Genomic DNA, 22,197 nt, shown 5'->3' with positions numbered 1-22,197 from the left:
CCACCCCCCCCCTCTCCCTTCCACGTACACAACCTGTCCTGCACACGTGTGATCCGCCGTGTTCGCGCATCCCCCCCGGCGCTTCTCCTTCCTCTACTCGAGGATCACGCTGAGTGCTGCGGCGAGACTCCCCCTCTGTCCGCTACCCTCCTCGACAGATCCTCGCCAACAACACCAGCACGCACTCTCACACCCGGCAATCACCCCATCGCGCTGCTGCCCCCCTTTCCATACTTGACAGATCTGCAAGACTCCTACATTCCCCCGTACCCGCACTAGGAAGACAACGCCCACCCTCCACGGCTTACCGCAACAACAGTGCTAACGCCTCCCGTCTCTCCCTCCATTGCTCGTAGACCACACTGAGAGCTCTTTGCCACTTCCTTCGGGAATTCGACTCCATTGCTCGTAGACCACGCTGAGAGCTCCCTGCCACTTCCTTCGGGAATTCGACTCTTCTGCCCGCACCATCCTCCTCCAGATACTCCAACAAAAAAAACAGACCTGTATTCGAGCCTGCGAACTGCCGTATAACAAGCCACAACCCCGGACGGCGCCTCGACCACCCGCCCCCCTTGCTCGCGGACCATGCTGAGAGCTCCCTGCCACTTGTTTTGAGAACTCGACTCCTCTGCTCGCACTGTCCAGCTCCCGCTACTGCAACAAAAAACCCAGACCTGTATTTGAGCCTGTGCTCTGACGGAAAACAGACACAATCCCAGACGGCACGCCCCCGAAACCCTGCCACCTTGCAGGATTATTGTCCAACGAACAACCAGCGAACCCACGCTGCAACCCTGAAAGCACGCCTAATCTACACGGCGCCCCAAAGCACTACTGCCTCAACAACGCAAATTATCCAGAAGATCAGACCTGCATACATAATTTGCTACAGACTGTCATTCCATTGGCGCTCTATTTCCAATCGTTTCTCTATGCTTATCCGACAGTGCCGCAATAGAGACTGCTCAGCACTAATCCTCAAGTACTGCAATCAGAGAGCGAACAAAGACTCCTAAGGTTTAAAGAACAGGCAATCGCAGCCCCCCCCCCCCTCTTGACCTCCTACACCACTAATCATCTAGTACCGTACATAGCGAATTCTTCCGTGCAAGAACGCCCGAAGCAGTTACTACACATGTGAACAACGAGATCTTTTCCAACCTTCTTACTGTCTTATTACCATCCGCTGGGTGCTGCACGAAGTACACCACCCCTGACAAAACCACTCCCAAACCTTAGAGACAATACGAAGAACATCACTCCTCTGCTTCGCTTTTTCAAACTTCAAGCAGACCCTCTGCTATATTCTCCAGACAACATTCCGGAGCCTGCAACTCAACCTACCACTCTGTCTATCACTGTGTAAACAGACTGAATGGACCAGTCCTACAGAAGAACTTGGATCACCTCGGTCAGGAGTCCGAAAGGGTCTGGCTCCTGGATCTACAAAGAGCCCCTACAACAACCTCTGCTCAGGAAACCGAAAGGGCCTGTCCTTGGGATTCTGTAGCCCACAAAGAACTTGATACTCATCGACCACATCTGTTGAAAGACCGAAATGGCTTGTCCCTTGGATCTTAACAGAGCTATTCAGGAGACCGAAAGGGCTTGTCCCTTGGATCCTGTAGCTTACAGTTTCAACATCACACTTCCTATTTCCTACTCATCGACCACACCTGTTGAGAGAGTGAAAGGGCTTGTCCCTTGTATCTTAAAAGAGCCTCTTCAACGTCCTCTACGCAGGAGACCGAAAGGGCTTGTCCCTTGGATCCTGTAGCTTACAACTTCAATATCGCACTTCATCCTCTGTTAGGAGACCGAAAGGGCTCTGCCCTTGGATCCAAACTAAAACGCAACAATCTCTATAACACAGCCTCTACCAAGGAAACCGAAAGGGTATATCCCTTGGATCATGCACCACAGTAACACCAACGCTCCCTTTCTCCGGTCAGGAGACCAAAAGGAAACTGTACAACAGCCTCAACGGAATCACTGTCATACTCTCACCCAGGAGACCGAAAGGGCACGCCCCGTGGATCCTGACAGGGTCCACACGACGGATCTCAATATAGACCCTAGAATAATCAAAGGAGAAATGTCAACTCGACCCAAACAGCAACCCACTGTGCGCCCTAAAACGAGACTAAAAACCAACTAAAAACCAACTAAAAACTCAACACCGCTGCCATGTCTGCCCTACACTGTTCACAATTAACCTTGGAACAATTACTCTCCAGAGCCCATATGACAAAATATGATCTGAATCACCATCAACAGAAAGTGGATCTGGACATTGAGCATGTCCCCATCACAGATGATCCCCCCGCCCCCAAAATAAAGTCTGATCTTCCGACTCCAGAACTAAATCGACAATCGAACGATCAACCAGTCTTACCGAATCAGATCAATATACAAGCACAAATCCATAGCACCATCACCATGATTGAACATCATGACATCCAAGGCACCAACGTCCACAACAATCCTGCACTAGCATTTGCTCGACTAGGAACCCCCCCCCCCACTCAGTCATCCAATGATGTACAACCAACAGAAAGTAACTCACAAAGCTACGTCGAACAGGAAGAACTACCATCACCGACGTCTCGAAACCTACACCCTCTCCAGCAGCAAAACACTACTGAAAGTGTAGAAAACGGAAAACCGGACTCCATTACTAACGATACTTCGACCAACGGTATTGCACAATCAAACTGCAACACAAAGGATTCTATTCCACAAGAACGACTTGTATCACCATAGGAGACACATTGGCCAGCAACCCAGCTTCTGCACCAACAGACAAAACAACCAACTTATCTCACAAGCCTCCTGTTGGCCTACACCGATTCATCTGCGCCATCTTTTGACTCACACAAATACGATACTTCTAATGATACTGCCAATAACCAACCAATCGAGCGTAACATCCATACACCCAAGACTCAGCCTGCCACCCTAGAAGAACTGCGTGCGATCACGAAAGATTCCAACATTCACCTCATTCAGATGAACCACGACTTACCACTATCTTACAAAAACCACCAACCAGTTTAACACAACAAACAAAGAAAAAGCAAGACTAGCCAAACTGGTGTGGTTACCCACACAGAACTCAATCAAACTTGCTCAAGCTCCAGAAAACGTCGACAATCAAACTACAACCAAGGCAAGAAGACTTTCAATGGATATTACAGAAATTGAATCAATCATGCTAAGCCTTGACAAACTAAAAGAAATGTTTGGCAACATAACAGGAAACCATCAATCACAGCTTACTTCGACCCCATGCTTAACACAAGGAATCGGTCAAAGACCCATCATAAGGGAAACCGAATTAAACCTATCAAGAAACAAAAATATTCCTACTCGATTCAATTATGATACAGATGAATCCTACTACACACCTGATCCTATGTCCAAGAATGAACACCCACGCCTCAACTGAGCGCACCAGAAATTAAACCTACCAACACGGCATTCAATAAACTCGAACACGAGGATTACACCAACCCCAGGATTCCGACTACCATGCTCGACCTACAAAACATGCTTATTGCAGTGCTCTCGCAATCCATGATCCCTTTTATGAAGTTACACAAAGCCATGAATGATAATATCAAGGCCCACGCAACTCTTTTAGCACAGAAACACTCCAAACAGATCTACACAGAGAACTTCATAACCACAATCGAATCTCGTTTGAATTTGGAAGCAGACCAATCCAATCGATGGCAACAGCGTCTGTCATAAATAGCAAGAAGCGATCGCCAAGAAAAAAACAATCTAAACACTGAGGTACTAGCTCTACTCAAAGCTCATTATCAACACCAAACAGCGCACGAAGCAACTATAAGGATTGATCAAGCTACATTCGCTCCCCCAGCTAACGGTACGTTCCAACAACCAATTGGTGGAGTCCGAACCATTGGCGCATGTCATACACAACGGAAAACTGAACCTGCCATAACCTCACATCCAGAGACCCAACATCCTAACCACTCCATTAAGAACACTACAGAGCAGTACAAGATCGCCTCGAAGGATAAACTAGCCACTACCATGAAACCAGTACAGTCAAAATCAAACAAAAAACGACAAACAGGCTCAAGAGCGTTCCTCAGAACAGTAAAGACAAACAAAGGCATCCACTACCAACAGAGAAGATGACGGCTCAAAGTCATTCATTACCCGCAAAGAAGATACCCTGTCCCTCCATGAAGGACAACAACAACCCAAACCAGCAGCAACATACTGGAGTCTTACAGACCCATGGACCGACAGACCCACCGTCCGAACATTCCACCCAAGATGAAGACCTCCTCAACCTTTCAATCCATGGAGACCAGATAACAGACGACACACCGCCACCCAGGCATCCCACAATGCCCTCAAGCTTCATAATAATAGATGAGTACACCACTAATTACGAACCACAATCATTGGACATGTATGAAGAAATTTCCGAGGGCTCATTACAAGAAACCTCAGATATATCCCTCAATCCCGGCTCCTTCGCCTCATCAGTATCAGAATCATATGACCAAATTTCAGACGACTCTCTCAGTTCACGTCCAGCAAGTCATACCGATTGTATATTTCCCTCATTTGTCAATCCGCTACAACAAAACCAAATCTATGAAATCCACATCGAAAATAAAACCAATAGCTCTGAACCACTAATACTCAACAGAACAAATACTCTCTGCCTTTTTGGAGCGATTCTACAACTACAAAAAATAACAACAAAAAAGATTGATCTAATAACTTTTAAAGACGACGTGCATCTGGACAATATCGTTGCTGAACCTTCCGACCCAAATGACCAAGAACTGATCCTATCAAAGCGTGCCCAGCTCCTCAAACCTGGCTTTAACTGCTGGGCATCTACATCAACAAGAAAACATCAACCAAGGAAGCAGATGAGCAACCACACTGAGGACCACACAGAAAATGCCGCAATTCGGACTCACATTTGACAACCGGAAGAAAGTAACGGAACAAACCGACCATTCAAAAGAATCTACGACTTTGAATCTTGATTCACAGAAACCGTATCCTCAAGAATCTCACTTAACTCCCAATTATAACAATCACTGAAACCGGATCTCATATGGTCACTTTTCTCATGGAACACTAGAGGAAACTTGCATCTGTTTACCCATCCTCAACCGATCTAGAAAATTATCAAATCATATGCCTCTAAGAGACTTGGATCAGTGAAATGCCAGCGTGCAATGGTTTTCTCACTTTCTAAATCCTGCTATAGTCAAAAAACAAGGAAGACCAGCATCAGGCCTACTTACTCTAATCAAAATAAACCCTCAATGGAAAGTACTGACCAGTGAAAACATCAATCCCTGGATCCAATTAACAATAATAACGATGATGGAGAACACTCAAACCCAAAAAACTGATGAAACAAGAATTGCTATACTAAACCTGTACTGGAACCCCGCAGCAATAAAGGAAGCATTCATTGACGGTGTATTCATTACAATTGACAAACTAACCGGAACCCACTATCACCTCAAAATAATACTCTGCAGGGATCTCAACATTAACGTATTCACACAGAATGGTACTCCCCGAACCTACGATCAACTTTCACCAAAAGCAACAAAGTGGATGAACGAAATACTTACCTGAGATCTCATCCTCCTTAACCATGCAAGGAACAACTTCACTTCATACGTGCCAACATGGGCCAGAGGATCCTCATCTGCAATCATCGATTACATATTCCTCTCACAAACCCTGCATGAATCGGTCAAATCAGCCCAAATGATAGTCTCTGACAAAAGTGACCACAATAAGTTAACAGTGTACTCACATCTCAGTACCAACCAAGATACAACCCTGAAAGTATGTCCAGTAGAAATTGACGGAACATCTTCAAGACTCTGCATCCCAAAAGCAGCGATAGCCTCTCTAACAACGAAACCTCTCACCTCAAATAAGACAGACCTCGAAAAACTGAACTACGAGTGGTTTCTACTCCCTTTCCAACAAACAGTCAAAAAACGATCACAAAAAATTCACCTCCATACATACAACCAGGAAATAGCCAAAAAGAAAAAGGCCCTGGCGAAATCGTTGAGAGCTGAAGAAAACATAGACAGCAGAAAACATCTTACAGATTTCAAAACTGAAACAATCATATAACAACTGGAGAAAATCGCAACAAAAATTCTTGCTGCAAACAGATGCAGAAACCATAATGAAGACATATAATTCAAACACAAGAGAACTTTGGAATCTCCTGAATGACAATTATCAAAAACAGCACAAGCTAACGGCCAACGTACCGCAACAAACATGGATTACACATTTTGCAAACATCTATGCAGACCGACCGTCCCAACTTGAAGAAGAACCAACCAACCATAAAGCAAAATGGACAGTAAGCGTCACCTATGACGACTTGATATCATGATCAAAAACCTAAATACATCCAGAGCACCTGGTCCTGGTGGACTCTCAAACGCTGTATTGAAGCAAGACCCTCCGGCATGGGCAAACTTCATGTGTCAGATAATAGACATCATAAACACACTCAACCAAATTCCAACTTCTTGGAGATTAGCCATAATTGTCCCCATTTACAAACAAGGACCCCGCGACCAACCACAGAACTTCCATCCAATTGCTCTATTGGACCTGCTTGGAAAACACTTTGCAACAACACTTCTGAGACAACTAACCTCTTGGGCCACTCAAAATGGCCGGATCTCAACACGGCAAACAGGCTTTACTCCCAATATTGGAACCAATATCAACCTACTATTGCTCCATCTCATCAAATATGAAGCCATCAACAATAAGACCACCATATACGCGGCATTCATCGACCTGAAGATGGCCTTTGACGTCATATCACGGCAGAACCTATGGGCAAAACTCAAAACATGGAACTGCCCCCGAACATCCTGGAACCAATTATTCTACTTTACTCAGAAACTTCAATAAAAGTGAGACTAACAAAACAGGGTATGACCACCAAACCGATAACCACATAAAACGGCCTAAAGCAAGGATGCCCTCTAGCAGCAACCCTCTACAATCTGTTTACAACAGACATTGAACAGCATTTGATCAGCAGCCAAATTAACCCGCCGAAAATAAATTCAACACCTGTCCCTGTTATGGCATACGCGGATGACATCATCTTGCGCAACAAAACTGCATCTGGACTACAAGCTGCCCTGACATCACTGAGTAAATACATGAACAACAACGAGCTAACAATCAACATCTCAAGAACAAAGACTATGACTCTAACCAAACCACAATCAAAAACAGCACACCAACCACAATTTAACATCAGTGGAATCTGATTAGAAAATATCACAGCATTCAAATACCTCGGCATATTAATCAACCAATCCAAGACTGAAGAACAATGGCTGGATAAAGTTGAACAAAAGGCACAAACACTGGCACGCCAAGGATGCACACTCCATAGAAAATATCGAAAGTTTTCATTCAGACCAATCATTGCCTATTACAGACTAAAATACACCCCGACAGAAGCAATGATGAATACTGAAAAAGTAAACTGGATGAAATTTGAGTCAACCATTTGGCGTAAGATTCTCCACCTCCCACACTCGTATCCAATGCCGAGAATACAATATGAACTAGCAACACAATCTATTGGATCCATTTTATGCTGGAAAAGATTAGACATCTATCGAAAACTACTATCTGACGAGAAAACTGCTGCAATTCAAATTCTGAAAACCCAACCAAACACCTTTAACAACACGGTGCTAGAAAAATGGAAAAACTCTATCATTAAAGAAATGGAACAGGAAGAGATATCCGAAGAACTCCTAATCATGCGCCCCCAACATGCCAAAATCAAACTCTTAAAGAACAATTGGATCAGAACCCTTCAAACGAGAAACCGCTACAAACAGACCCTCCAATGTAACAAAGACAACCGAAAAATACATGAACCACAGCCGTATTTGCTATCATTCCCAGACCAAACCATCAGATCAACATTTCTAAGAATCCGTTTGAACATTTTACCAACAAACTCATCTGGCCACAACAAGACAGATTGCCAGATCACAAAACTACTGCCGCTTCTGCAAAGCTCAAACAACACCGGAAACCATATTCCACCTGGTTATGGAATGTCAGTCCCTCGCACCTCAACGCAAGCAATTTGGCTCCTACTTCAATCTCGCATCGCAACAAATGAATACAGAAGAAAGATGGGCTGCCATCCTCAGTGGAAAGAACAACAAATACATGTACATGTACACAATTTCCCTCTTCCTCTCCAGCATCCTTGAACTCAACGTTATTTTTTTTCTTCTCATACTGTCTCCCCTCAACATATTCAATTCACAACGATGGAAAAGTTTGACACCAAACTAAAACATCAAAAAAAAAAAAAAAAGTACATCTCAGTAAGTCTGCCTTTTGTTTTATATGGCAACTTCACTTTTGATAGAACAGCACTGCACTTCGCAGCAGAATTGCTGTACTTTAAATGGAGAATGTGAGTACTTGAGTATGTTCGAACCAATCCCCCCTAGAAGTCTGATGGGAGTAGTAGGAGACTCCTGGTAAATAAACAGTACCACAGTCTCGTGTCAATAAACGCTTACATGTGGGCATTTTAAAGAACCACATTTTAAATCGTTGGATAGTATTGGCCTGGACATTGCTCATGTAACAACTTATTCCCCCTCTTGCACAGGGGTTTACCAGGTTTGAATTCTCTGGTTTAAAAACTCTGCTCCTTCGCTTTGGACAGGATTATTTGAGAGATTAAGCAAGTCCCTCATCAAGAAAACACTGTGTAGGAACGTTATAGAATAACTGAACAAATGTTATATAATACAGAATCGTTTCATAGATGAGCTTCGCCGCCTGGTATGCATGAACTAGTGTACTCCAGTATACTTACTAAGAATGGAAAAGTGCAAAAGTATACTGAAAGGGTTTGTACAGGGTCATGATTCCGTAGTCGGTGGTACCAAGGAAATCTGTAATTCATGGTTGATCATCCCATCTGTGCATAAATTGCATCCCTCCAAAGGATAAAAGGATATTAAGCAGAGAAAATGAAATTGTCTTAATGTGCCTTCAAAAAGGGTCGAATTAGGGCACACATCATTTCAATACTTTCTAAGAAGGGCAGTGGATAATGTGTGGGGACAAGCACAGGGAGGCCGGTGCGTGAAGGTAACAGGATTCCGAATGCTGATGGAAGAAAGCAAGAAAGCACAGACAAATTGTAAATCAAAGGTGTTGAATCTTAAAGTGGAAGAATAACAATTAAATGTTTTATTATTCAACATGTTATCTTAATACACGCCTATGGTTCCCACAACGAACGTTTTACTTTGTCTACTGGGAAAGAGTGATTGAAAGTGTTGTGAAGGTAGAAATGTTCCCTTTTTGGAAAGTCTATCTGAACATTTGATGAGTTGGGATCCCTCCTGACCCGTCACTCTCATGCTGTCTGAACTCTGCCAGGTGTGACGAATTGGAAGCCTGCATAAACCGATCCAGATACTGGAGACCTATGTGTATTTCTATTTATTTGAAGAAAAGGGATGTCCATTACGAACATAAATGAGTTGCAATAATACATTTATAAATGGCAGGGACTTTCCCACGAAGGATGCTTGTACAATAGGACAAAGAAGAAAACATGTGGTGAACCTGTCTATGAGGGAGTAAAAAAGTGGGACGTATACCGGGGACCAAACAAAAACAAAAAATATACAATTAAACCGGTGACTTACAAAAATAACATTTACCTGAGGGAGGCATGATCTGAAAATCTAAATGGATGAGGCAAGAGACAATGGAAAGCCTGCTCTACTCCTCCTACTGGACTTGTCGGCAGCATTCGACTTAGTTGACCATAAAATCTTAACGAACCATCTCACCACAGCGGCCTCCTTCTCCAACAAAGCTGCAGACTGGATCAACTCCTTCCTCTCGGACAGGTCTATGAAGGTTTTCTCCCCCACCGCCTCAGCTGATCCTTCCCCTATTATATTTGGAGTCCCACAAGACTCATGTGTTTACCCTACCCTCTACAATATATTCACTAAGCTCCCATTTGATCATCTAGATTACCTTGGCATATTTTATACAAACTACGCAGATGATACGCAAATACTCATCACTCTATCAGGCGACTATCAATCAGATTCGACTCCCCTAAATAACATTTACAGCAAAATTCAGGTCTGGATGGCCAAGCGCGGATTATGTCTCAAACCGAGCTTGTATTCATTGGTATAAAGTTGAGACTCAACAAGCTTGCCCTCAAATATCCCTCCTTCAATATTGATGGTAACCTCATCAAAGTCGACAATAAAGCCAAAACCTTAGGCTTCTATCTAGATGCTGCACTAACCCTAGAAAGGCAAATTAACGCCACCTCATCCTCAATGGCCTACACTTCAAAACTGATAAACGCGTGCAGACCATTCTTGTCCTCTAGCAGCTGCATACTCCTGGCAAGAGCTCTGATATTGTCCAACTGGACTACTGTAATGCACTCTACCTTGGCACTCACCAAAGGAACCTGCACAAGCTACAAGTATTGCAAAATAATGCACTCAGAACTTCCCTAAACATTCCTTGCTCCAATCATATTTCAGAAATCCGATGTAGCACTAATTGGCTCCCTATCCAAGATAGGATCACCTTTAGAACGCTTATGATTACTCACAAGTGCCTAAATAACTCAGCCCCCCCAAGTATCCGACAGACACATTTTCCAGGAATGAATCTACCAGAACCACCAGAACCAACTATGCCCATTGTCTCAACATTCCTAAATTCAAACTCTTCAAAGCTGGAGGTGCCAGTTTTCTTGGTGCTCGCAGCCAAGTCCTTGAACAAACTACCACCTGCACTAAGGACAGACCCAATGTTCCTCTCATTCCGGAACAAAGTAAAAACATGGCTGTTCTCTCAATCTAACTAACGATCGTGATTCCAGGACCCAGCTACCTTATTTGTTACGCCCATAGCTTAAGTATGCCCCGCATACTGGCCGCCTGTGGCTTATTGCATTACTATTTTAGGCTATGTATCCCATGAACACTGTACATTCTGTATTTCTATTCGTTTTATATATTTCTGTATATTACTGTGACTATTACTGTAAATATTATTGTATTTCGCTTCATTGTCGTAACCATGTTGTACCCTAAGAAAGGTGCCCAGATACCCTCGGGTTCGGTGCATTGTATAAGCAAATAAAACAGTGCTTCAAACTAAAGAGTACTATTTAAATATATGCAATTACATTATTAAGCGTCACTGAAGGCAATGGTAGGGAAGATGGGCGGGAGAGCTCCCTCTTTAGCAAGTAAGTGAAGTTTAAGCCAAACGTTGAAGAGATCCACAGTTCAGCTGGCTTTGTTATGGGCAGTGGGTTCCAGTGGAGCGAGTAGGGAGAAGGAATAGAAGCGAGAGAAGGCACAGGGAGGGTATGGAATGGTGAGGTTCAGTGCACAGGAGGATTGGATAGGGAGTAAACTGAGATACAATCAGGCAGGTACTGAGATGCAAGAGCATTGATAGCCTTGTAGACTAGGAGAAGGAACTTGAAGATAGAGCGGTTGTGCATGGAGAGCCAAACAGCATGTTGTTGGTAGGTAGAAGTGGGGGAGGTTCAGGGTGAGTGGCACAGAGTGCAGCTAGCAAAATTGAGGACTTTCTATAGAGGGAGGAAAGAGTCGATAGTAAGGCCAACATTTTTGTTAAATGGTTAGTAAGAAAAGAACACTTTGTCCAAATGTTGAGGATGTTAATACGAGCGGCAGTGGTAGTGACAAATTGTTTCAGTTGTAGGTTGCTATCAAAAAGGACCCCAAGTATGCGATAAATGTGTGAGCGAGCAAAAAGGTCTGGCTGAAGGAGAGAGCAGAGGTTACAGCCTATGGATGGCCTTGGGAGCCAGAAGAACGATTACTACATTTTTGAAGAGCTCAACATGAGGCAGCAGAAAGCTACTGAGTGACAAATTCCATTGAGATAGTTTGCAATCCATTCTGAGATGTCTGGAGGAGAGACTGGAGACAAATATCGGAGTGTCATTGGCAAAAAGGTATTGGTGAAAGCCAAAGGATGAGATGCGTCTTCCTATTAGAGAGGTATCGAAGGTGATGAAGCGAGGGCCAAGGACTGATCCTTGGGGAATGGTGAAAGGGTTGGGTTGGAGGTTTGCGAGTTACAAGAGATTTTAAAGCATCAACCTTTCAGGTAGGAGGTGATCCAGGCAAGAGCAGGTTTGTGAAACTCAAGGTTCTGGAGAGGGAGAAGGATAGAGGAGTGGTTGGCTGTCAAAATCGGCAGAAACATCCAGAAGGATGAGTATAGAAGAGAGTATGGAGTGTTGAGCATTAGAGAAAGTTGGAGACATGCATGAGTGTAGCCTCGTTGCAGTGTTTACTACGTAATCAAGCTTGAAGTGGATCTCCAAGGTCATTATGCTCAAGGTACTTAGTGATCCGGATGAAGAGCACCTGCTCAAGGACTTTTGAATATTGGGGAAGGAGAGAAACTGGGCGATAGCTTGCTGCAACATTTGGGTCAGCTGAGGGTTTCTTCAGTAGGGGTAAGACAGTTGCAGATTGGAAGGAGGCACAGAAGAATCCCGCAGAGAGGTAAAAAGAGTAGAGAGAAATATGGGCAAGTGATTAAGACCAAGCCTTTGACCATTTGGGGAGCAAAAGGGTCAGTCGGAGTGCAAGATGCGTTGGCACTGTGAAGGATGGGTGCTAATTTAATAGAAGAGAAGTAGTGGAGAGTAGAATAGGAAAAGGAGAAGTAGTTGACAGAAGGAGGGTTGAGGGAGAGAGAAGGGTTGAGATTTTACAGGACATGTAGTGAGCAAAGTCATTATCAAAAAAGAAGGCGGCGATGGATATTGGCTTGGGAGGTCTGAGCAAAGATTTGAGGGTATATGAAGGTTTGCAGGGATGATTGTGAAGGGAGAAGATTAGGCTTGTGAAGTAGGAGGATTTATCAGAGTCCAGTGAGGAGGTTAGGGCAGCAAGGGACTTTTTGTAGGGTAGTGATCTGTAATTTGCACCAGGGTCGGATGTGATGATTCTTGTTTGTTTTGACTGTCTGAATTTCAGAGGTGATCCAAGGGGGAGGATGGGAAGCTGTGAATGTGTGAGCAGTCAAATGGAGTCATAAGTGCATGGTGAAATTCGGAGAAAGCACAGTCAATGGAAGAGGCATGAATAGGGGAAAGAGACATGAGGGAGGTCCTCGCATTTAGGTAAGGGGCAAGAAAGTCTTTCCTCACTTTCCTATTAGTCATTTAAGAGGGGAGATGAGGAGTAGAACGTGGAGGGACCAACATGTTTTTGTGAACAGTGGAGTGATCAGAGAGAGAAGGGTCAATTGAGAGGTCAGCGGAAAAGAGTGAATTGGAGAGAAAGACAAGGTCAAGACAGTTCCCAGCTGGAGGTGGTAGACTGGTCATAGAGGGTGTGGTCAGATAGGAGGGAGCTAAGTTCAAGGCAGGCGGCTGCAAATGGTTTGGGGAGGTTAAATTGCACCAGCATGATAATGGGGATGTTGGTAGGAAATGGCTCAAGGAGAAGGGTCAGGTCAGAGAAGAAGTCGCTGAGAGGACTGTAAAGGACCGGTGGGGGTGTCTGTACTTCTGCTCTCTATATGGTAGAAGAGAGGCACAGAAGACCCCAGCCAAGATTCTCTATTACGGTAGCAATGGACGAGCAATCAAGGCCTAGCTTCTCAGTAGGTGATGCAGGCTGGTTCTTAAGTACAGTGTAGTCCCCAAGCCCCCACAAAGGAATGTCCACACACTGTATTGGTTAGAACACAGTCTTTATATAATCAATATTCAAGGTTATGTACATTTATCATAATAACTCACTTTGTACTTAGGAAAATCAACAATGGCAAATATATACAATTCTAAAGTGGTACCACCCTTTGTATTAGATCTCATTAAAGTGCATTAACAATACTGTAACAATGTCACACAGATCAATAGAGTGAAACCAGCCATAGATAGAGGAGAGAAAATAAGATGGTTGAGCAATAGGCAGAATACTGGCCCCTACCACGAGGCACAGTTCTGTGTGGAGATCCCCCCACCTGGGCAACCTGTAAAATAAAGATATAGCACAAGCCCAGTCCATATATTGTTCTGCAAGTCTTATTCCCTCCTATAATGTTTTTACCCCCCCAATGTACCTGGTGGAGTCGAGTTCTTCGAAGAGGCGTCGACAGATCCTTCTTGAGCGACCCCCTTTCAAGCGGGAGTCACGGATCGTCGAGAGGCGTCGAGAAACGTCGAGGAACTCGGCGTTTGGCGGCGGGGAATCGACCGCCCTTCTTGAATGCCTTCCCTTTCAAGCGGGAGACACGGGGCGTCGAACGTCCGTCGACAAACCGGGTAGAACGGCGTCGATGAGGCGGCAGCTTCGTCCGAGCGGTGCTCGTCGGCGTCGGAGCGTCGGCGTCCTGCAAGGCAGAGGCGTGAGGGGCACCTCGGTGACAATAGTTCTGGACCGCAAAGATTGTGGAGATGGAGGCCCAGCAAGGGCGTCGAGTCGTTCGAGTCTTTGTGGTCTTCGGGTGGCGGGAAACCCACCGGCAGGTTTCTCCTCGGCGCATTGGTCGTCCTCGACTTTCTCCGGCAGGATAAAGCGGTCGACGGTGCGGACGAGGGAGTCCTTCGATTCGAATGTTCTTAGGCAAGAAGCGGACGGCTCCGGTCGTCGGCGGCACGGCGTCGAGTGGTTCCCACGGCTGGGCAACACAACTTCGACGGGCCTCCAGCGGTTACACAAACCTGCGAACCCTGGTCGACGGCAATGGACTTCGACGGCGTCGATGTCCGGGTGCTTCACTTCGATCTCCTCGGCGGTCCCGTCTCGGGTCGGCAGCCTTTCGAGGGTCTGTCTTCCAGGGCGCTTCGGCGAAGATGGAGCGGTGCTCGATGGTCCCTCGGAGCACGGGAAGAGGGCGCCTTACCAGGTCCTCTCTCGGGTCAGTCTTCGACGATTTCGGCAGCCTTCGGATCGGTCGAAGCAAATGCAACAGCAAGTCTTCTTCTTCCAGCTGGACGTCGAGGATCAGCAGTTCCAGTTACTCTTAGAGTGAAGACTCAACTTCTGAATGCTTCTGATGCGTCTGAACAATTACCAGTGGTGAGAGGTCCCCAGATATACTATTCTGTCTCTCATCCACACTGCTGGCACACACTCAGCAGCCAATCATACCGAAGGGCATTCATGCAGTCAGTCAGCCAATCAGGCACACAGTGCATTCAGGCCACACTCCTCCCTTTCAGACACTCACAACAAGGAATGTGGATTGGGACAAGTACCCAGCCATTCAACACTACACACTGCATTCAGGCCAGTTTCGGGCAGGGCTGTCTCAGTCTTTGTCTCTCATGCCAGAAACCAGACAACCACAACAAGGAGTGTATATTGGCCACACTCCATTCACCCAGGTCCCACCCACAGGAGGTACCCACAACATACAGTCACTGGGAAGGCTCCAGTCAGTCTAGCTGGGCCTTCACAACAACACCATATATGGAACTTCCACCCAACAGCTAGTCAGGGGGAAGGGATAGAGTCAGGGCTTCCCAGGACTTTGGGAAAACAAGATAACAGGCAACAGAAAGCAAGAGGCCACAGGGGCCATCTTGTTTCCTATCAGGAATCAACTGATCCCAATGGCAGGGCCTCGGTATCCCAAAATGGAGGACACCCAGAGCACCTGTCAAAGTCAGCATGGAGCTGCCACCAGCCCATACCCTGCTCTGTGGGCCACCCACAGGTGCCCAAAAACATACACTAGGGGCACAGGGTTGTACCCCTACCGATGGGTGCCATAAGGGTATCCCATGGGTCTGTTCACCAAACCAAAAGAGAGAGCTGCACTGCCAGGAGTCCCACATGGACTCCTGGGCAGAAAACATGACAGAACACACGATAGAAAGCAGTAAAGGACAAGGATTCAGAGGCCCTGTCCCTCTGATGCATTTCCAGCATCACAAGGACCAAGCGGTCGATAGAGAGCCATAAGTAGTAGGAGGGAGGAGTTGAACAGTGGCATATTCAAAAGAGGAAGAGTTGGTGTCAGATGGGGTTAGAGCGGCAGTGTTGACGGCCTTATTTAGGATCCCCACACTGTTGCCATTCCCAATATGTCTGGGAATGGTGGGAGAAGGTAGTAGTCAGTGTGGAGAGCTGCTAGCGTAGCAGTCATGAGGGGAGATCCAGGTTTCTGTGATAGCAAGAAGTGAAAGTTGACGGTGATGAGAGTCCAAGTGGTTAGTGATGTAGGGACACTTGTTGCAGAGGGACTTTACATTCCAGAAGCTAAGTAAAAGAGTAGGATCTGTGTGATTTGACCGTGGCATAATTGTTTGCAGCTGAATTGACAGCAGCCAATTTTGGTGCAAACCCAATTTTAGTGCGGCCAAAATCAACAAATCCATGCCCCCCCTACCGCACCCTAATACATCCCCACTTAACATTCAGTGTTTGCTTTCATTCTGACACTGCGCTACCAGTTCTGTCCCTGCAATGCAGGTCAGAACTGACACTGCAGAGTCCTTTTCTCTGTTGTTTTTTTTGTAAAGTCCCCCACTTCCAATGTCCCGGACACCCCCGCAGCCCTGTTCCCATTATAGTGAACGAGGGGAGCGGGGGACACCTCCGCAACCCTTGTTCCCCTTGTTTGCTATAATGGAACCCTATGGCCTAGTTGACCGAATTTTTGGTTGTACAATCATTTCGTACAGCCTAAATTTGGTCAACTGGGCTATAAAGTAAAATAGTTTCCATCAAATTGGCCAATTCCAAAGAGTGATAGGAGGTGGGTGAGAGAAACAGGTGTTGTGCAGTATGTGACGGATATACGAGGTTGGAGATCCTGGGAGTGTCTTAATTGAGGGGTGCAAATGCAGGGGGGAAGCAAGACGATGAGGAAGAGTGATGCAGAAGTTAAGTCAAGGAGCATGATGATGGGTAGAAGAAATGGGCAAGTGAAGACAACGCAAAGAGCGAGAAGGTGAGCGGCATGGGAAGGGACAGGCTAGAATGGGGCTATAGGTAACCGAAACAGTTAGCAGGCCCAAAACAGCAACGTTCCTTGGTCCTGTGTGAAAAGATATTCAATCGGTGGGGGATCCATATGCATGGAAGCAGAGATCCCATAAAAGGTGAGCTCTGAGAAGTCGAGGCTTGAGCAGGAATGTTAATCGCAGTGCTCCAGACGGCTTCCACATTTGCAGGGAGCTCCGTTTTGTAGGCAGGACCCTCAGCTGGTGCACTGGGTCCTCTGGCAAAGTAGGATGTGGCGTGATCTAGCATGACCTACTGATCTCAGCACCTACTTCACTTTGTAACCACCCATAGCAAGCAAGCTAAATGCAATGAAGCCAGCCCACCCCTTCCAAACGATGTCAGAATATGCAGAATCATGTTGCCAAGACATCACCCAGCCATAATAGCCATTCTCCCCGGCTAAGCGGATGCTGCTTTCCCAGAGCTGGAATCGCTTACAGAATGTGGCCTTTGGCTATGCAGACAGAAAACAGATAACCAGTAGTACATCCCGTGCCCCGTTGCTTATTAGGAATAGGCTGGAGAATAGCGTCATGGAAGGAAGAATGCGAAGAGCTGCCGCCTTCAAAATCCAGTTCACGAGCAAATTCTGTGCCATGTTAATCACCCAGAGGCACACGGAGGGAGGGGAAGCAATGCAGGGCAGAGAGATATCCAAGACAAAAGCAAAGACAGCAAGTGACAAAAGATGGAAGCTTTGAAAATGCAAGCTGAAAGATGAGCTTACATTATAGTGTATGTTGCAGCAATCCCTTCCGCCCACCACCTTAGAAATACAAGGTAACAGGGCTCCAAAGAAGAACGCCAGTGTTTTGAGTTCACAAAGACTTTTATTATACACGTGACACTACATAAAAACAGCTGATAGTTGATACATAATTGAAAATCTAATATGCGAATACAATAATCTTCATGTATTTTACATGCCTCCCAAAAAACAAACAAATTAGTGCAAATTTAAGCAGATGAATTGTCTGTGTTGGGCACCAGATCACCCTTAGTAATGTTCTGTACTGCCTTACAAAATTAGGTGCAATCGTGGTTCCTTTACTGATAGAAAACGAGTCTTAACAATGGAATCCGAGAGCACATGTTAACATGGTTGACGAGTTTTCGATTTAATGTCAATAAGGAAGAAAAAAACAATTTAAATGTCTTGACCCTACTGACTATGTGCAATCTGAGTAGATCCTCTGCTGTTGTCAATGGATGTACCTGTACATCGGGATTCTGACTGAAGGATGTTCTCAACGCGTAGTCTGTATCACACTGCTCAGCCTATGGAATATGTGAATTAAAATACATGTATAGATGGGTGGGTATCAATTGCATATTTGTCTAAAATGCCCCTTAGCTCGTTAGCTTTCGTGGTGTAGTGCACCTCGAAGTGCTATCATGTTCTGTTGTATATATGCGCCTCCCTTTTTCTCCCCTCATTTACCAGCATTTTCAGGGGGTGCAGAGTAGCTTCAGAATGGGACTATAGAAGATAACAAATAGCAAGTTCTCTCTTCCCCTCAACCAACAGCAACCCGAAAAAGAGAAGAAAAATAACTGGTTGAGAAAGGTGTGTGCAAAGCATCCAAGTTATTAGACATCTAATAAGCAGCTCTTCACATTACAGATTGGAGAAGAATAATAGGCTTTTGGAAAAGTGTGGCATAGATTTTGAGCAACATTATTGACGCAAATAATACATTCTCAGGATTTCAAGTAAATTTGTTCAAATAGAGTAAGACCGAATTGCTCATGTAAGTCTACACTGATGACTGGCCTGAGCTGGAAAAGGGCACAGGGCCAACTCTGTCTGTTGGCAAGGAATGCTCTTAACTATGCCAGTGCAATTCATTCTTAACATTGTTGACTGTTCTGATTTGCATAGGATTAGTGGCGCCTGGACCAGGATCTTCTGTTCCAGAAGTAGGCTGAACATCTATCCATTTGTTCGCTATGACGTATGCAGTATGTATCTGGGGCGTGCGCTGCATTTCTTTGATCATTTAGATAATGATGAATATGTAAACAGACAAAAGACATGCCATACATGTTACTCCAACAAGTGCCTAAACCTAAACAAATACATGGTGCCTCTTCCTGTTACAAATGGATTCAAACGGAAGTGCGTGTTATGAATAATAAAAGCATACTTCACTGCATTACAGTCACTTTGAGGGAAAAATATGAATCTGCGTATGCACAGAAAAAAGCAAGATAAATGCTCTCAAAGTACCCCGGAAGAGCCACACTTCTATCGTACAGAAATCATTTCCATATTACTTAAAATGATCATGGCAGAAATTAGGAAACGAAAGTTAAGACTGAGCTACGTCCATGTAAGTATTCCGCCAAAATGAGAGGAATTGGAATTCTTAATGGCTCACCTGCAAGTTTAAAAACAGGTTAGGGGCAACACTAAGAGGGACACTGGATAGCCCATGCTTGCAGGAAGATGATGCTTTTCTGGAAGGGGCAACACCGAAGTTGTCTATGACTGTGGTCTTCTGAGCGTTGAACTGGAAGAGTATTTTTCTCCTGTTTTCCTTCTATAAAAGACTTCACCTTTTAACCAATCAGTTGCCATAGCAGATATCCCATTCCTTCACTATTATACCAGTGGTGGCCCCATTATCTTCTAATTTGTGTCATAAGAGTACACAACCGGCGACGGTTGTGTATTTGACAACTGACCTTCTAAAAGGCTTTGGAAGATACCACAAGGTACGCTCAGGCATGTTCATCTTTTCAGGCAATTACTGCATGGTCACTGTGCTGAATATTATACCGAAGTGGGCCCCCAATGAATCTATGATCTGGTTTGGAACGGTCTATGAGTGGACAGGTTGGGCGCAAGTGGCAGTAGAAGACATGCATTCACGATCTAAAAGGGAATAGAACAGGGATAGTAGAGTTAAGGATTTCCAGTGGACCTTCATTATGTCAGTTTTTACAAACATATTGATCAGACCAGTCTGAGCAGTGCTGGATGCCATCCCCACAGAGACTCCTGGGAATGCAGCTGCAGTACTCGAAGACGATGGATGTGCAGCTCCACCACTGCGGTCCACACGGAGGACAGTTGGCCACTTGGAAAAAATTAAATAAAAAAGAAGGTTAATTGAGAATGCTTCATATGTTAATGTATCACTGTAGAAAGTACTTTTTTACATAAATGGATTTTATTAGGCAGGTATAGCAATCGCAAGCTAACAAACACAAAATGCATAGCAACCATTGACAGACAAAGCATTCTTTGCATGCATTGTGCACTAGGGCATTGTGTACAGATGTTTTCACATTGATCGGGTCAGTCGGGGGCGGGGGGATGGAGCACATAATCAACAGGTGGACATAGGGCTTTGCCGCCCATTTCCTGGCCTACTCCCTTTATACGTACCACACACGAAAGGCATTCTCCACATTATCAAGTAGGAAGATGCATAAATCGGCCAAATCTGTAGAGCAACTGCGACAGGTCGTACAGGACACACTGCATCCGCGGCTCACTGCTGAATATCCAGTTATTGAACCCAAGATTTGGTGGGTGGCAGGGGTGTTGCTAGGTCTGGAAAAGATCTGTGGCCAAGCTAATGTCAGGACTGTCGGGACTCGGGGCTAGCTCGCCTTTTATTTGCAGCACCTCAGCTTCTATCCGGGGCTACAACCAAAAGACCTGGAGCTATAGACGCCGCCTTACACCCTACTTAACAACGCCCTCGTGGGTGGCATGGCATGGGACTTTCATCCCATCAGTGATCTCCTCCTGCCATGGCCACACCCCTATAGATATCCAGCCTCTATAGATACAAGTGCACCTCCTAGTCAGTGATTAGAGACACCATTCCACACACTTTACACAGAATACTGTAGGGAGGGAGTTTTAAAAACTGACTGTAATGTTACTGAAGTACACAGTGAGTTTAATGTGTCACAAGAAGTTCTACTATTCTATTGTAACACTAAAATGACATGAGCATTGTCAAAGACAACTGTTTTAGCGTTTTGGTAGCCCATATATGGTGCCTCCAAGGTCATTGGCAAAAGACCAGGTAGGTGGCCAAGATACCCAAAGGAGAAGATTGCCATGAAATTCCTGGTGTTCCATAAAAGCTCAATAACATAGCATACCTTCACATGAAAGTGAATTAAAATCTGCACCAAATTCGGATTTAAAGCACGGGTGCAACCAAGTCCAAGCTTCAGTGCCAACATGTATCCTCCCTGTCTGGAGTGCGACACCAAGTGGATGTGCTGCCATGATCATGGGGTAGACTGCCAGATCAGAGAGTTATGGCGCTGTTCCGCTTGGGGGTGTTCGCAGCTCGCGTCTGCTGAGTTTAGAACGGTGTGCTAGCTGCAGCTATAGTCTATGTAACAGTGTTGGGGTGGAGCAGCAGCAGGGGGGCAGGGATCGTCTTGGGACGGGGAGCATTGCTTTACCGCAGCGTGCGCCATGCATTCAAGCTGACAAACGTGCTGACTGTTGTTCAGTGCCGGCCAACTTAAAAGTGAAGTGCTGTAGGCTTGCAAGAAAATGGGTGTGCTCTGCTGAACAGGAATGCAGCTGTGTTTATATAATGGTGATGTGAGGGTGGGAGGTGCAGGTAGCGCTGGTAACATATATACAGGAGGGGGAGAAAGGGGCGTGCAACAGAATGTGTTTGTTTGGACTCCTTTGCAAGGTCAGGTATTAACACTGCCCACGTCAGTGAAATGTAACGAGTGTACACACTTGTGCTCTGGGCAACTACATCGGTCTCCTGATTGGCCCAAATGTTGTAAAACAAACAGTATATGGTGGATTGAAACAAAATATAACAAAATGTAATTTTATCGATAAATTCCACAAGTGTAGACCTTTGTCATACCAACCAGATATTATGCTATCCAACACCCTTACTTTGTCTCTTATAATTAATATAAATATCCGGGAGGATAGCTCAGCGGCAACATGCTCACCTTGGAAGCAAGACACACGAAGCAACACAGGTTCGATGCCCGGTTCCGCGCTTAGAAACCTCTGGATATTTAAGCGCGTTATAAATACGCAACTAAGACAACAAAAAATAAAAAATTA

General features: G+C 45.2%; 2 protein-coding genes across 3 annotated transcripts in view; one reads left to right on the top strand and one right to left on the bottom strand.

The window, feature by feature from the left end:
• LRRC42 (leucine rich repeat containing 42) overlaps nt 1-22,197 on the top strand; it is a 300,779-nt gene that overhangs the window by 244,752 nt on the left and 33,830 nt on the right. The window lies entirely within an intron of this gene.
• LDLRAD1 (low density lipoprotein receptor class A domain containing 1) overlaps nt 18,170-22,197 on the bottom strand; it is a 225,800-nt gene continuing 221,772 nt past the window's right edge. For both annotated transcript variants that reach the window (XM_069642158.1, XM_069642157.1), the window contains one exon: nt 18,170-20,206. In XM_069642158.1, the coding sequence (XP_069498259.1) occupies nt 20,061-20,206 (146 nt within the window). In that variant the 3' untranslated portion in view covers nt 18,170-20,060. The remainder of the gene's footprint in view (nt 20,207-22,197) is intronic.

Source organism: Ambystoma mexicanum, chromosome 1q (genome assembly GCF_040938575.1).
Source record: "Ambystoma mexicanum isolate Mex_15411 chromosome 1q, UKY_AmexF1_1, whole genome shotgun sequence".
NCBI classification, from domain to species: Eukaryota; Metazoa; Chordata; class Amphibia; order Caudata; family Ambystomatidae; genus Ambystoma; species Ambystoma mexicanum.
The sequence above is the reverse complement of the archived record's forward strand: the minus strand, read 5'-3'. Positions and strand labels throughout refer to the sequence as shown.